This window comes from Oncorhynchus gorbuscha, linkage group LG04, assembly GCF_021184085.1.
Source record: "Oncorhynchus gorbuscha isolate QuinsamMale2020 ecotype Even-year linkage group LG04, OgorEven_v1.0, whole genome shotgun sequence".
Classification (NCBI taxonomy): Eukaryota; Metazoa; Chordata; class Actinopteri; order Salmoniformes; family Salmonidae; genus Oncorhynchus; species Oncorhynchus gorbuscha.
Genome location: NC_060176.1, coordinates 3,419,894 through 3,434,206, shown reverse-complemented (window position 1 = coordinate 3,434,206; position 14,313 = coordinate 3,419,894). Strand labels below are relative to the sequence as shown.

Here is a 14,313-nt window from a genome sequence, read left to right as displayed (position 1 = left end):
CTCTCCCCACTGTCTGGCTCTGGCCTGGCCGGTCTACACAGCTCCCAGGCCGGCCTGCCTCCCTATGCCCACCCCGGGGTCTCAGCCTCCATGCCGGGGGAGAAGATGCAGTTCGAGGCTCATCACCCCACCATGCTGGCCAGACACGCCGACCAGCACCTCACCTCCTCGGGGAACATGCTCCATATAAACGGCCTCCATCACCACCACCCCCATGCCCACCTCGGAGCCTCGGGGCACGTCCTGGGCCACGGGAACCCCCGGGACAACAACACCCAGAGCCACGCCTCAGGGCCCGGGGTTCACGTCCAGGGGGTTGGTGGTGGTGGCGGTACCGACGGTAATTCGTCGGGTCAAATGGAAGAAGTAAACACCAAAGAAGTAGCGCAGAGGATCACCACAGAGCTGAAGCGTTACTCCATCCCCCAGGCTATCTTCGCCCAGAGGGTGTTGTGTCGGTCCCAGGGAACACTGTCAGATCTGCTCCGGAACCCCAAGCCCTGGTCCAAGCTCAAGTCCGGCCGAGAGACCTTCCGCCGGATGTGGAAGTGGCTGCAGGAGCCTGAGTTCACACGCATGAGCGCGCTCAGGCTCGCAGGTGAGCGAACCCTCGGTAATACCTACTTCCTTTTTATTTATCTTTCTCTCTCCCTTTACTCTTTATCCATAGGGGTTATTTAAGACTGTTTGGTGCTCGTCGTTGTAACAGTAGGCCTATTGTCTGCAGCTGTCTTGAATCTGACATTGGAGTAGCCAGTGGTTTGACAGAACTGAAACCTACCTCTGGAATTTCCTTCAGTTGAATTCATCATTGTCTTTGTTGTAATCTCTGTCTCTTGGCTTTTTCCATTCTATAACATAAGTGCCCATGTGTCTATTCACGCGTGTGCGTGTGTGTGGGGTGGGGGTGGGTTGGGGGGGGGGGGGTGTTTGTGTGTGTGTTGGTAAGGTGTTCTGGGACCAGAATGAGATTATTTTTGCCCAACTCATCATCTTTTTGTTGTTCCCAACAGAGTCCACGCGAGTCCATGTAAACAGAGTCCACGCGAGTCCATGTAAACAGAGTCCACGCGAGTCCATGTAAACAGAGTCCACTCGCGAGAAAATAAGATTCCAGTTCTAAAAAATATTTTTACATCATGAAAATATTAATTTTCTGCCTGCACATGTAGTAACATCCTCAAGTTGTGCATTTCAGGGCTGAGGGATGGAACATCTGCGGAAAATAGTATAACAGAATAACAATATAATATAATACAATATTTTCCAGGATCAATATGACCATTGTTTTAAATCTTGAGGAAAGCTTATGGAAAATGTGTCTTTGGCTGCGTTGACGTACTTATTGTGTTTCAGTGAGTGTGTTTTTGTCTTGGAGCTAAACTCGTTAGGAGGCGTGACGCGGGGTTGACTCTGGGTTTGTGGTAATTAACTGATAGATAGCTCTCTATTAATTTGTCCCCGAGGACCCGAGTCAATCCGCCTGAACCGTTCTAGCGGACACACACACGGAGCCACGCAGTCGCCAGCATACAAAGGAATTGCTTATGTCTAATCAATGACGCGCTGAGTCGGATGGGTTTTTGGCTTGTGAAAAGTGTGAGGCGGTACGCTGCTGAAAGTGTGTTAAATCGCCATTGTTTATTTGCAGCGTGTGTTTGTGTGTGTCATTAACAGTATATATAACCATATATATACCATGTCACTTTACATTTTTTGTGACTTAAATAGACGAATAAACATGTTGCAGTCCAAACGCAACTCTTGATCTTTCGATGCAGGTGATTCAAAATCAGGGTATTACTTATTATAAGTCTGTTGACGCCAAACACATTTGTTTTGATCCATTAGAAGTAGAACCAATAATCCCTTCCATCTCGTGAGCTAAGGGAAAACATCACTCAGGACTGAAAAAATATACATTTCCCGGAATTGTTTTCAGTGAATTCATGAATGTTAGGCAGTACGCCTGTGCTGTTCTATTTAGCCCTGACATGCGTTTATAAAAGTTACAAGTAAAATAACATATTTTTCATTAGGCTTATTGGGTTGGCTTTTTGAGTGGGGAGATTATTTTGGCAGTGTCTCCCTCTTCATTCTATTTGAGCCTAATTTCACTTCCATAAAACCTCAACCACAATATATGTAGCTATTGCATCCATGCACATATATATTTTATTTCTCCCTAATGAAAGTATATATATATTACTTTATATAACTTCGACCTGAATCATAAAGGCTTCGTTGTGAAATACCTCCCCAAGTATTAATAGCGTTTCAGATTCTGGAAATGTAGAATGTCTGTAAACAGGAAAAGGAAGCCCGTACACGAACATATATCGATCGGTTCTCGGGTGAAATGTGTGTGTGATCGGCCTACTAAGAACTAAAATAGAAGATTGATATTGATTATTGAAATGTGGCTTATTCCATTTCCCCATGTTACATCATGCATGCCTGGCGGTTTTCTCATGTCACCGAGGCCTATGCCTGCCTGTAGACTAGGCCTACTCATATCATTAACCTATTAACCTAACCATTAACCGATTTTTTTCACGAATTGTAAATGCAACGTATTACATGTGAAGTGGGTTTAAAAGAATCGAGCATAATGCAGCAAAAACGCATTTCCGTTGTGGTCCTCTGCTTTTGGCACGATGTTGTTGAGAAGTTGCGTGTATAGTTCCCTAAATAATTCCCTTCTTGTACATTCAAGACCTATACACTCCCTCTCACACTCACATGTGTTTTTTTAAAGCAATTGTAAAATTAAAGGCCTGACATTGCACGTGTCGATAATTTATCTCAAGCGTTGATTCTGACATTATCATTTTGTTCGTTAGAAATTCGTTCACCTTTAAGCCTATTATATTCCTGTTTGGGAAGTTTATGCTTTTCTATATTTAACTAGGCAAGTCAGTTAAGAACAAATTCTTATTTTCAATGATGGCCTAGCAGTGGGTTAACTGCCTTGTTCAGGGGCAGAACGTCAGATTTTTTAACTTGTCAGCTCGGGGATTCGATCATGCAGCTGTTCGGTTGGTAGTCCAACGCTCTAACCGATAGACCACCTGCCGCCCTAAAATAGCATGTTATTAAACATATTTGGAATAGGCCTAATTAAAAATAATTGTCAAACTGAGTGAATCGGCTCTTGGATTCGGAAAAGGGGCTATTCATATTTTTTATTTGTATTTATTTTAACACACTCACCGCTGCTGCTGGTACACCAGTGTGTGTAGTCACGTCATAGGCTACCTCAGTGTGGAGTTATCTGCTTAATGATTGTCAGACGGGCAGAGCTGTGTGTGTGTGTGTGTGGAGGGGGGGGGGGGGACGACGACGACCAGGGTGATAACGAGCCTGGGAAAGCTCCCAACCTGTCCGACTACCTGTCTGTCTGCTCCGCGCGGTGGCTGCTGGGGTGTCACTGTGGCCTTCAGCAGGTTGATTTATAGCGCAGCAGATAGGATAGAGCTCCACACACACACACACACACACACACACACACACACACACACACACACACACACACACACACACACACACACACACACACACACACACACACACACACACACACACACACACACACACACACACACACACACACACAGGATGCCAACTCAACTCCACACGGAGCAGTAGCTCTCTGTTAATGGTTATCTAGGGGTGTCTCTAACTAACGAGGCTAATACTGCTGCTATCACAGAACACACACAGACCTTTCTGTGATTAGTTCATTTCATAGACTCGAATATCACACATTAACAACACGCACCTGGCATGCAGATCCATCTTGCTTGGTAGTGGTAGTGAAATACCCTTGGTCTAAGAAAAGATGGTCTAAGATCTATATTAAATAATCTGTCTGGGACAGTGAAGCCGATGTCCTCCAGCTAAGTAGAATGAATGGCTTTTGGTCGAATTCAGCGCTGCGACAGCTGTTTGACAGCTCACTACTGCCCTCTATTGGTAAAGTCTCGATATGCAGGGAGAGGCCTACTTACCGTGTGCTTCAGCACCACGGTCAGCGGCAATTGTTTTCAGCTGTGAGCTCCGATGGAGGTTATTATGAGGCTACCCGTGTGTGTGTGTGTGTGTGTGTGTGTGTGTGTGTGTGTGTGTGTGTGTGTGTGTGTGTGTGTGTGTGTGTGTGTGTGTGTGTGTGTGTGTGTGTGTGTGTGTGTGTGTGTGTGTGTGTGTGTGTGTGTGTGTGTGTGTGTGTGTGTGTGTTATATTGCGATATATAGATGATTGTGTGCTGTAGCCTATTGTTGTTATACAGTGTTGTATACTGTGTTAATGTTATTATGATGTAGTTTGTTATAACATCTCTCTTTCTCTCCCACCCTTAGCATGTAAGCGCAAGGAGCAGGACCATGGCCACTGTAAAGTTGGTGGTGACCGTGGCGGCAGCGGTGGCAGCAGCGACGGAAACCACAGCGGCAGCAACCACAGCGGTAATGGTGGCCACTCCAAGAAGCCTCGGCTGGTGTTTACCGACGTCCAGAGAAGAACACTCCACGCCATCTTCAAGGAGAATAAGCGTCCGTCCAAGGAGCTTCAGATCACCATCAGCCAGCAGCTGGGCCTGGAGCTGACCACCGTCTCAAATTTCTTCATGAACGCACGCCGACGCAGCCTCGACAAGTGGCTCGACGACAACGGAGGCTCCACCCACTCCGCTAATTCCTCCGTCTCCACCTGCAGCAAAGCCTGAGGAGGAGGGAGGGGGAGAGCGGGCACAGTTTTGAGTTGATTTAACTTGGAAAAAATAAGTTGCCACGCTGACTTACAATTTTGAATTATGTCATCTCAGGTAATCAAGTGTTGAGTTGACTACATTTTATATTAGATATGGTGTTAAAGTTTTTAGTTAGCGTGGAGACTTATTTTTTTCTAGTTTGAAATAGTCAAGATTTTTTACTGTGTATGTGGAGACAGACTGACAGACTCAACCTCGGTGGAAAAGCTTTACAATGTAGAAACTAAGGAAAATACCTATAAACAGCGTTTTGACCTTAAAGCCTGTACTATAACACTGCTATTTATAGTGTCCAAAGAAAAAACAAACCAAAGACTTGTTTTGACCTGCTTTAAAAACTCTGTTCTGGCATTTTACCCAATCACTGATCTCACAGCTTTAATACCTCCTGCCCACTGTCCTTATCTTTGATCTGACTGGTCGGTTTGAGGGAGGTCCTCTTGATGGACGTTTAATCAGCCTATCAGCTGTGTGGGTTCTGACCAATGGACGGAGATCCTTTGGGACGGGTCAATCAGCTTTGAGGAGGAATCTTACAGGTGCCACTGGAATGTTCAGCAGCCGTTTGGATTGGTCAGAGTTTCTGTCCATCAGGACAAACAGACATTTGATTGGTCACAGTTTTCTGTCCGTCAGTAAACCCCAGACACTCCTGGTAGAAGCTGCCATAAACTGATCTAGGTTCAGATTACCTTGCCCCCAATCCTATCAGTAACCATTAGAAGGATGAAATAAATATTGTTTCTGACTCGGGATCAGTGATTAGGGGGGACTTCTACCTCCTGCACTGGAAGAGCAGACAGGGGAGGGGGGTAATTGCCCCAGTAGGAGCTGCTAACCATGACTCATTACCTTGACCCATTCCGTAGTGCTTTCTTCCTGTACTGTTGAAACAGTAAAAATGAAAACCAAAGCTTTCTTCACTCCAGGGCAGGTAGCCTAGACTGTATGCGGTTATAATACCAAATCACTTTGACAGAATCACAGCAAGAAGTACAACCAAAGAATAATGTCTTATATTTTGTAGCTGATGTTGTAAAGAGTATTTTTAAAGACCTGAGTGTGACTGTTAACACTCTCCTCTCCTCCTATCCCTCCATCTCTCCTATCTTCCTCTCTCGCCATCTCTTAGTGGTGGAAAAAGTACCCAATTATCATACTTTTAAAAAGTAAAGATACCTTCATAGAAAAGGACGAGTAAAAATGAAAGTCACCCAGTGAAATACTACTTGAGTAAAAGTCTAATAATATTGGGTTTTAAATATACTTAAGTATCAAAAGTAAATATAATTGCTAAAATATGTGAAATTGAAAGTAGAAATAATTTCTTATATTTAGCAAAATAATTCCTTATATTAAGCAAACCGGACGGCATCATTTCCTTTTCTTTTTCATTTACAGATAGCCAGGGGCACACTGCAACACTCAGACATCATTTACAGATAGCCAGGGGCACACTGCAACACTCAGACATCATTTACAGATAGTCAGGGGCACACTGCAACACTCAGACATCATTTACAGATAGCCAGGGGCACACTGCAACACTCAGACATCATTTACAGATAGCCAGGGGCACACTGCAACACTCAGACATCATTTACAGATAGCCAGGGGCACACTGCAACACTCAGACATCATTTACAGATAGTCAGGGGCACACTGCAACACTCAGACATCATTTACAGATAGCCAGGGGCACACTGCAACACTCAGACATCATTTACAGATAGTCAGGGGCACACTGCAACACTCAGACATCATTTACAGATAGTCAGGGGCACACTGCAACACTCAGACATCATTTACAGATAGTCAGGGGCACACTGCAACACTCAGACATCATTTACAGATAGCCAGGGGCACACTGCAACACTCAGACATCATTTACAGATAGCCAGGGGCACACTGCAACACTCAGACATCTTTTACAGATAGTCAGGGGCACACTGCAACACTCAGACATCATTTACAGATAGTCAGGGGCACACTGCAACACTCAGACATCATTTACAGATAGTCAGGGGCACACTGCAACACTCAGACATCATTTACAGATAGTCAGGGGCACACTGCAACACTCAGACATCATTTACAGATAGCCAGGGGCACACTGCAACACTCAGACATCATTTACAGATAGTCAGGGGCACACTGCAACACTCAGACATCATTTACAGATAGTCAGGGGCACACTGCAACACTCAGACATCATTTACAGATAGTCAGGGGCACACTGCAACACTCAGACATCATTTACAGATAGCCAGGGGCACACTGCAACACTCAGACATCATTTACAGATAGCCAGGGGCACACTGCAACACTCAGACATAATTTACAGATAGCCAGGGGCACACTGCAACACTCAGGCATCATTTACAGATAGCCAGGGGCACACTGCAACACTCAGACATCATTTACAGATAGCCAGGGGCACACTGCAACACTCAGACATCATTTACAGATAGTCAGGGGCACACTGCAACACTCAGACATCATTTACAGATAGCCAGGGGCACACTGCAACACTCAGACATCATTTACAGATAGCCAGGGGCACACTGCAACACTCAGACATAATTTACAGATAGCCAGGGGCACACTGCAACACTCAGGCATCATTTACAGATAGCCAGGGGCACACTGCAATACTCAGACATCATTTACAGATAGCCAGGGGCACACTGCAACACTCAGACATCATTTACAGATAGCCAGGGGCACACTGCAACACTCAGACATCCTTTACAGATAGCCAGGGGCACACTGCAACACTCAGACATCATTTACAGATAGCCAGGGGCACACTGCAACACTCAGACATCATTTACAGATAGCCAGGGGCACACTGCAACACTCAGACATCATTTACAGATAGCCAGGTGCACACTGCAACACTCAGACATCATTTATAGATAGCCAGGGGCACACTGCAACACTCAGACATCATTTACAGATAGCCAGGGGCACACTGCAACACTCAGACATCATTTACAGATAGCCAGGGGCACACTGCAACACTCAGACATCATTTACAGATAGCCTGGGGCACACTGCAACACTCAGACATCATTTACAGATAGCCAGGGGCACACTGCAACACTCAGACATCATTTACAGATAGCCAGGGGCACACTGCAACACTCAGACATCATTTACAGATAGCCAGGGGCACACTGCAACACTCAGACATCATTGACAAACAAAGCATGTGTGTTTAATGAGTCCACTACATCAGAGGGAGTAGGGATGACCGGGGATATGCTCATTATAAGTGCGGGAATTGAACCATTTTCCTGTCCTGATAAGCATTCAAAATGTAATGAGTACTTGTGGGTGTCAGGGAAGATATTGGAGTAAAAAGTACATTATTTTCTTTAGGAATGTATTGAAGTAAAAGTAAAAGTTGTCAAAAATATAAATGGTAAGGTAAAGTACAGATACCCAAAAAACTAATTTAAAGTAGTACTTTAAAGTATTTTTTACTTAAGCACTTTACACCACTACCATTTCTCCTCCTCTCTTCCTCACCCAGTATTTCTCCTCTCCCTCCATTTCTCTACTCCATCATTCCAGCTCTCCTCTCCTCCTCTCCCTCCATCTCACCTCAGTGGGTATAGATGGATGCTATGCATGTCAGCACCAGGAAGAAAGTACTACAGTGGCTTGCTTTCCCAAAGTATGAGTCAAATTGTGTGGAGTTTACTGTCTAAGGGCTTGGTTCGCTCCTTTGCTCCTCTCCATGTCTGGGGTACCAGACTCTGGACTGGGAGTGGGGGTCAGAGTGGGGTATCTCTGCCTCTGTCTGTGGGTTACTGTAGCTCCTCTCCATGCCTGGGGTACCAGACTCTGGACTGGGAGTGGGGGTCAGAGGGGGGTATCTCTGCCTCTGTCTGTGGGTTACTGTAGCTCCTCTCCATGTCTGGGGTACCAGACTCTGGACTGGGAGTGGGGGTCAGAGGGGGGTATCTCTGCCTCTGTCTGTGGGTTACTGTAGCTCCTCTCCATGCCTGGGGTACCAGACTCTGGACTGGGAGTGGGGTTCAGAGGGGGGTATCTCTGCCTCTGTCTGTGGGTTACTGTAGCTCCTCTCCATGCCTGGGGTACCAGACTCTGGACTGGGAGTGGGGGTCAGAGGGGGGTATCTCTGCCTCTGTCTGTGGGTTACTGTAGCTCCTCTCCATGTTAATGAGTATTATATTAAATGAAGCAGAGCCAAGCGAGAGCTGCTTCCTCACGTCGAACAGAAAACAACAAAGAAGAAGATAAAGAAATCTCTAAATGTGTTAAGACCTACTGATATTTTCTAGTGTGAACCAAAGATGCTACCTCACTCAATTTCCATTTGTGATTTCTATCACTTTGATGATACCAAAGATAACCAAAGATTTTGTCATTGCACGGCCGACATGAGTGATGTGGATAGAAGGTTTACTGTATTTCCTTATCTTTACCCCCTCCTCTCCTCTCGTCCTCCTCCCCTCCCCCTGCTCTGCTTGGTCTCTCAACATCTCTGCTCTCTACTTATAAAGCTATAGGTAGACATGATACTGAAGCTGTAGACTATGTTACCAAAACAACGAAGATGTTGACAACACTCTAGACATACATATTAACAATGTTCTAGAATTAAATGTTGACAATGTTCGAGAATGACATGTTGACAAGGTTCTAGAATGTTGACAACATTGTAGACAGACATGTTGAAAACGTTCTTGAATTATATGTTTACAACATTCTAGAATGAAATGTTGACAACATTGAACGTTCTAAAATTACATATTGACAACATTCTATACAGACATGTTGACAACCTCTCTAAAACTCCCAGGACGAGTGCCTTGCTTGAACCAAAGTGTTAAACCACTGTTGACCTCTCTATGACCTTTGACCTTTTACTCTTTGAATACCTCAGCCTGTAGAGACAGGCCAATACTGAAGACTAAAGGAATATCTCTCACTCTCTCCATCCTTATCGCTCTCTCTCTCTCTTTCTCTCTTTCTCTCGCAAGTGGTGCTTTCGCCAGCTCAACCATGCAATGAAAACATACCAAAGGAATTTCTGATCTCCACTCCTGCTGATATACCAAAGCTCTTCTTCTTCTTCTTCTTCTGTCTCCCCTGCCCCCCTCCCTCTCTCCCACTCTCCTCCCATCCCCTCTCCTCCCCTTTGAAGGAAGGCCCAGCACTCTGGCCGTGTTTGTCTCTGAATACCTCATAGTGAGAACTCTGTGGTTCTGTGGAGAGAGATTGTCAAAGTGGGTCAGGCAGAACTCAACTAGTTTGGTAACTAATGTTGTTATTGTTACTTCTTTTAAAAATATTTATGGTTCTTATTTATTTTTTATGTTTTTTTGGGCAGAAGTGTTCTGTTCAAGGTCGCGGAGGACAAGTTTCAGGGTCTTGAGGTTTGAAACTTGTTTGGATGAAGAGGTGAAGTGTACTATTTTGTTATCAGACGTTGGGTACTTATTCCGATATTATAATGATGGTAGACTATTGTTTTTTTACAGGGTAAAACCAACAACTGCTGTGATAATGTGTTCATATGTTTTCCTTTTCTCGTCTTCTGTGTTGTGATGATTTGATTTGAATGGAATTGTGTTTTTGTATTATTGCTTAACCACGGCTTTAAGTTATGCCTTTGTAGAACATCTAGATTTGTATATAGTAGGTTTTTTGAGAGAAAACAAACAAAAACAAAAACAAATGAACATTCAGTTTTGTCTCATAGACTTAGAAACATTCTCCTGCTTAGATCAGATGAAGGAGTGGGTTTGTGTTCTTCTTCTCGTGGATCACAGCTCTGTCACTTCAACATGTGTTCTGAACACTGCCAGAGACCATTGCCCTGACAACGGGCCGACACACGTCTGACACTACATCCTATTTCCTATGTAGTGCATTACTTCTGACCAGAACCCTATGGCTAATCCAGGATGTGATCAGGACAATATTGAAAATCAGGATTTTGATGAGGGGATATGTTCATTTCATATCTCTACTAACCCAACCCTATGGCTCTGTTCAAAACTAGTGCACTATACAGGGTGTCATTTCAGATACAGACGTTCTACAGTTGGTACGTACTTCGCTCAACAGCTGTCAAAAAAGCAGCAGTGTGTAATGTGTTTTCTATTCTTTTGACTTTTGACTTTTCAATTTTTTCAATTTTATTTTATGGGTATTAATAATAATAATGAGCATCCAAAGATTTCTAAAACAAACCAAAAAGTGGAGAAAAAAAGGAACAATAAGTGAATTAAAACGTTTGAAAAAGCACTGGCATTTGTGAGTTTAAGAGATGTTGAGTTTTGATTTGCCATTCGCAGCACGGGTATAGATGTTAGTAGAAGGCTGTAGGCCGGGGGCTTCTGTAGTCAAGGTTACTCAGCCGTGTAGGGAATCTCCTGTTTAAATGTACAATCTGAAGTGATGTTTTAAACTAAACCAGGGCTGCAAGTCCTCTCAGTGTTGCTCAACCCAGTCCTCTGGTGCCTGATTCATACTATAGGGCCAAGCCGAGCTGTACTGTGGTGACCTGGTTACAAATGTGTGAATCAGGTATCAGACCACCAACCATTTCACATATTAGGTCTATTCCAACACTTGCACTCCTCTTTCAACTAAGTCAACTAATCATGAAGCCCGTGACTAGTTGAATCAGGGGAGTTAGAGCTGGAATACATCAGATATATGAAACAGTTGGTCCTTAAGGACTGATCTGAGTCACTTTACTATCTGACACACAGAGTGAGGTGGGTGGAGTTGGGGGGGTTAGCGATGGGATGGATGGGGTCTGGGTGGGGCAGCAGGCCTGCCAGGGGCAGGGTCAGAGAGCTTGTTCTGAACTGCATCTCAAATTAAATCCTATTCCAAATATGTGATGTAGTGCATTAGGTAGGGAATATGGTGTGATGAAGTGCACTATATAGGGATTAGGGTGTGATTTGAGACACATGCCTCTTGTTCATAATATTGTGTTCCTGCCGCCTAGCTCCACACAGTGTCTGTTGTTTGGTGCAAACTCGTGTAATGACAATGAGCAAAGTTTAATAAACCTACAAAGAAACTTGTGTGTGTATATGGGTGGGACAGCACTTATCTGGTCTATGTGTGTGTGTGTGTGTGTGTGTGTGTGTGTGTGTGTGTGTGTGTGTGTGTGTGTGTGTGTGTGTGTGTGTGTGTGTGTGTGTGTGTGTGTGTGTGTGTGTCTGCGTGTGTGTGGTCAGTGAACTCAGTTTAGCAGCTTGAAGCTCATCTCATTTCTCAGTGTGTGTATGTGTGTGTGTGTGTGTGTGTGTGGTCAGTGAACTCAGTTTTGCAGCTTGAAACTCATCTTATTTCTCAGTGTGTGTGTGTGTGTGTGTGTGTGTGTGTGTGTGTGTGTGTGTGTGTGTGTGTGTGTGTGTGTGTGTGTGTGTGTGTGTGTGTGTGTGTGTGTGTGTGTGTGTGTGTCAGTGAACTCAGTTTAGCAGCTTGAAGCTCATCTTATTTCTCAGTGTGTGTGTGTGTGTGTGTGTGTGTGTGTGTGTGTGTGTGTGTGTGTGTGTGTGTGTGTGTGTGTGTGTGTGTGTGTGTGTGTGTGTGTGTGTGTGTGTGTGTGTGTGTGTGTGTGTGTGTGTGTGCTTCCATATATGTGTGTTACTGTGTCCCTAATCAGGCTGAGTCTCATCATAGTACTGCAGCACCTGAGACAATCAGACGTTTGGGCAAATCTGAGGTGGTACCCTATTCCCTAAAGAAGTAGTGGGCTAAAGGTGGTCATTTTGAATGTGAAAACACTAAAACAATAAAGGGGGCTGAGGCCCTCACTGTTGGCAGGGTTCCCTGGTTTAACCTGAAATCACAGTTGGAGGAAACCCGGAATCTGGAGGAAATAAAGCAGGAAATCCAGAATCCTCCAACCAGGACTTCTGGAAAAACATTATTTAAAGATCCTGGAATTATGCATCCTTACTTGGGGCCTCTTCCAGAAATTATTCATATTTTATAAAGAGCTCTGGAAGGTTTAGTTGAACAACAAAAAATACGGAAACCAACTCTCTGACATTTATTTCCAAAGAGAACACAGTAATTCAGTCATTTGTTCCCTTTGAATCCTAGTAAATAAGTGGGGTCACCTTCCCCTAGATCAGCACTCCTACTCCAAGAGACTGTCCTCATGGGCCACAGTATCTCATAGCTTGGTTGGTTTAATCATTTAGGTTCTAATATTCTTGGCTTTGCTACTGCTCGCTCAGTGCTGTGCAACATCATCTGCTGTGTTTGCTAAACAAAACAAAACATGGAATATAAATAATAAAGAGAAGCAAGTGATGATGTCATCCAGCCTTGGATTTTCAGTGTTAAAATGTAACATTTTCTGTAGTCACCAAAAAGTAGAAAATAAACAGTTGGAATTCCAGCACCTGAATCCAGACTCGTGTCATTTCCTTCAATACTGATGTTAGACTCAAAAGTGTATTTCATATGTACAGTACCAGTCAAAAGTGTATTTCATATGTACAGTACCAGTCAAAAGTGTATTTCATATATACAGTACCAGTCAAAAGTGTATTTCATATGTACAGTACCAGTCAAAAGTGTATTTCATATGTACAGTACCAGTCAAAAGTGTATTTCATATATACAGTACCAGTCAAAAGTGTATTTCATATGTACAGTACCAGTCAAAAGTGTATTTCATATGTACAGTACCAGTCAAAAGTGTATTTCATATATATAGTACCAGTCAAAAGTGTATTTCATATATACAGTACCAGTCAAAAGTGTATTTCATATATACAGTACCAGTCAAAAGTGTATTTCATATGTACAGTACCAGTCAAAAGTGTATTTCATATATACAGTACCAGTCAAAAGTGTATTTCATATATACAGTACCAGTCAAAAGTGTATTTCATATATACAGTACCAGTCAAAAGTGTATTTCATATATACAGTACCAGTCAAAAGTGTATTTCATATATACAGTACCAGTCAAAAGTGTATTTCATATATACAGTACCAGTCAAAAGTGTATTCCATATATACAGTACCAGTCAAAAGTGTATTTCATATATACAGTACCAGTCAAAAGTGTATTTCATATGTACAGTACCAGTCAAAAGTGTATTCCATATATACAGTACCAGTCAAAAGTGTATTTCATATATACAGTACCAGTCAAAAGTGTATTTCATATATACAGTACCAGTCAAAAGTGTATTTCATATGTACAGTACCAGTCAAAAGTGTATTCCATATATACAGTACCAGTCAAAAGTGTATTTCATATATACAGTACCAGTCAAAAGTGTATTCCATATATACAGTACCAGTCAAAAGTGTATTTCATATATACAGTACCAGTCAAAAGTGTATTTCATATATACAGTACCAGTCAAAAGTGTATTTCATATATACAGTACCAGTCAAAAGTGTATTTCATATATACAGTACCAGTCAAAAGTGTATTTCATATATACAGTACCAGTCAAAAGTGTATTTCATATATACAGTACCAGTCAAAAGTGTATTTCATATATACAGTACCAGTC

General features: G+C 43.2%; 1 protein-coding gene across 2 annotated transcripts in view; it reads left to right on the top strand.

Annotated features, from left to right (window-relative positions):
• Positions 1 to 5,913, top strand: part of LOC124033077 (hepatocyte nuclear factor 6-like) — a 6,801-nt gene extending 888 nt beyond the window's left edge. Inside the window, exons 1-2 of one of the 2 annotated variants that reach the window (XM_046345007.1) lie at positions 1 to 598; positions 4,359 to 5,913. The exon at positions 1 to 598 is cut by the window's left edge and continues 888 nt beyond it. In XM_046345007.1, the coding sequence (XP_046200963.1) occupies positions 1 to 598; positions 4,359 to 4,723 (963 nt within the window). In that variant the 3' untranslated portion in view covers positions 4,724 to 5,913. Of the gene's footprint in view, positions 614 to 4,358 lie in introns of both variants that reach the window. The other variant, XM_046345006.1, reaches the window with a different exon arrangement.
• Positions 5,914 to 14,313: the final 8,400 nt, after the last annotated feature.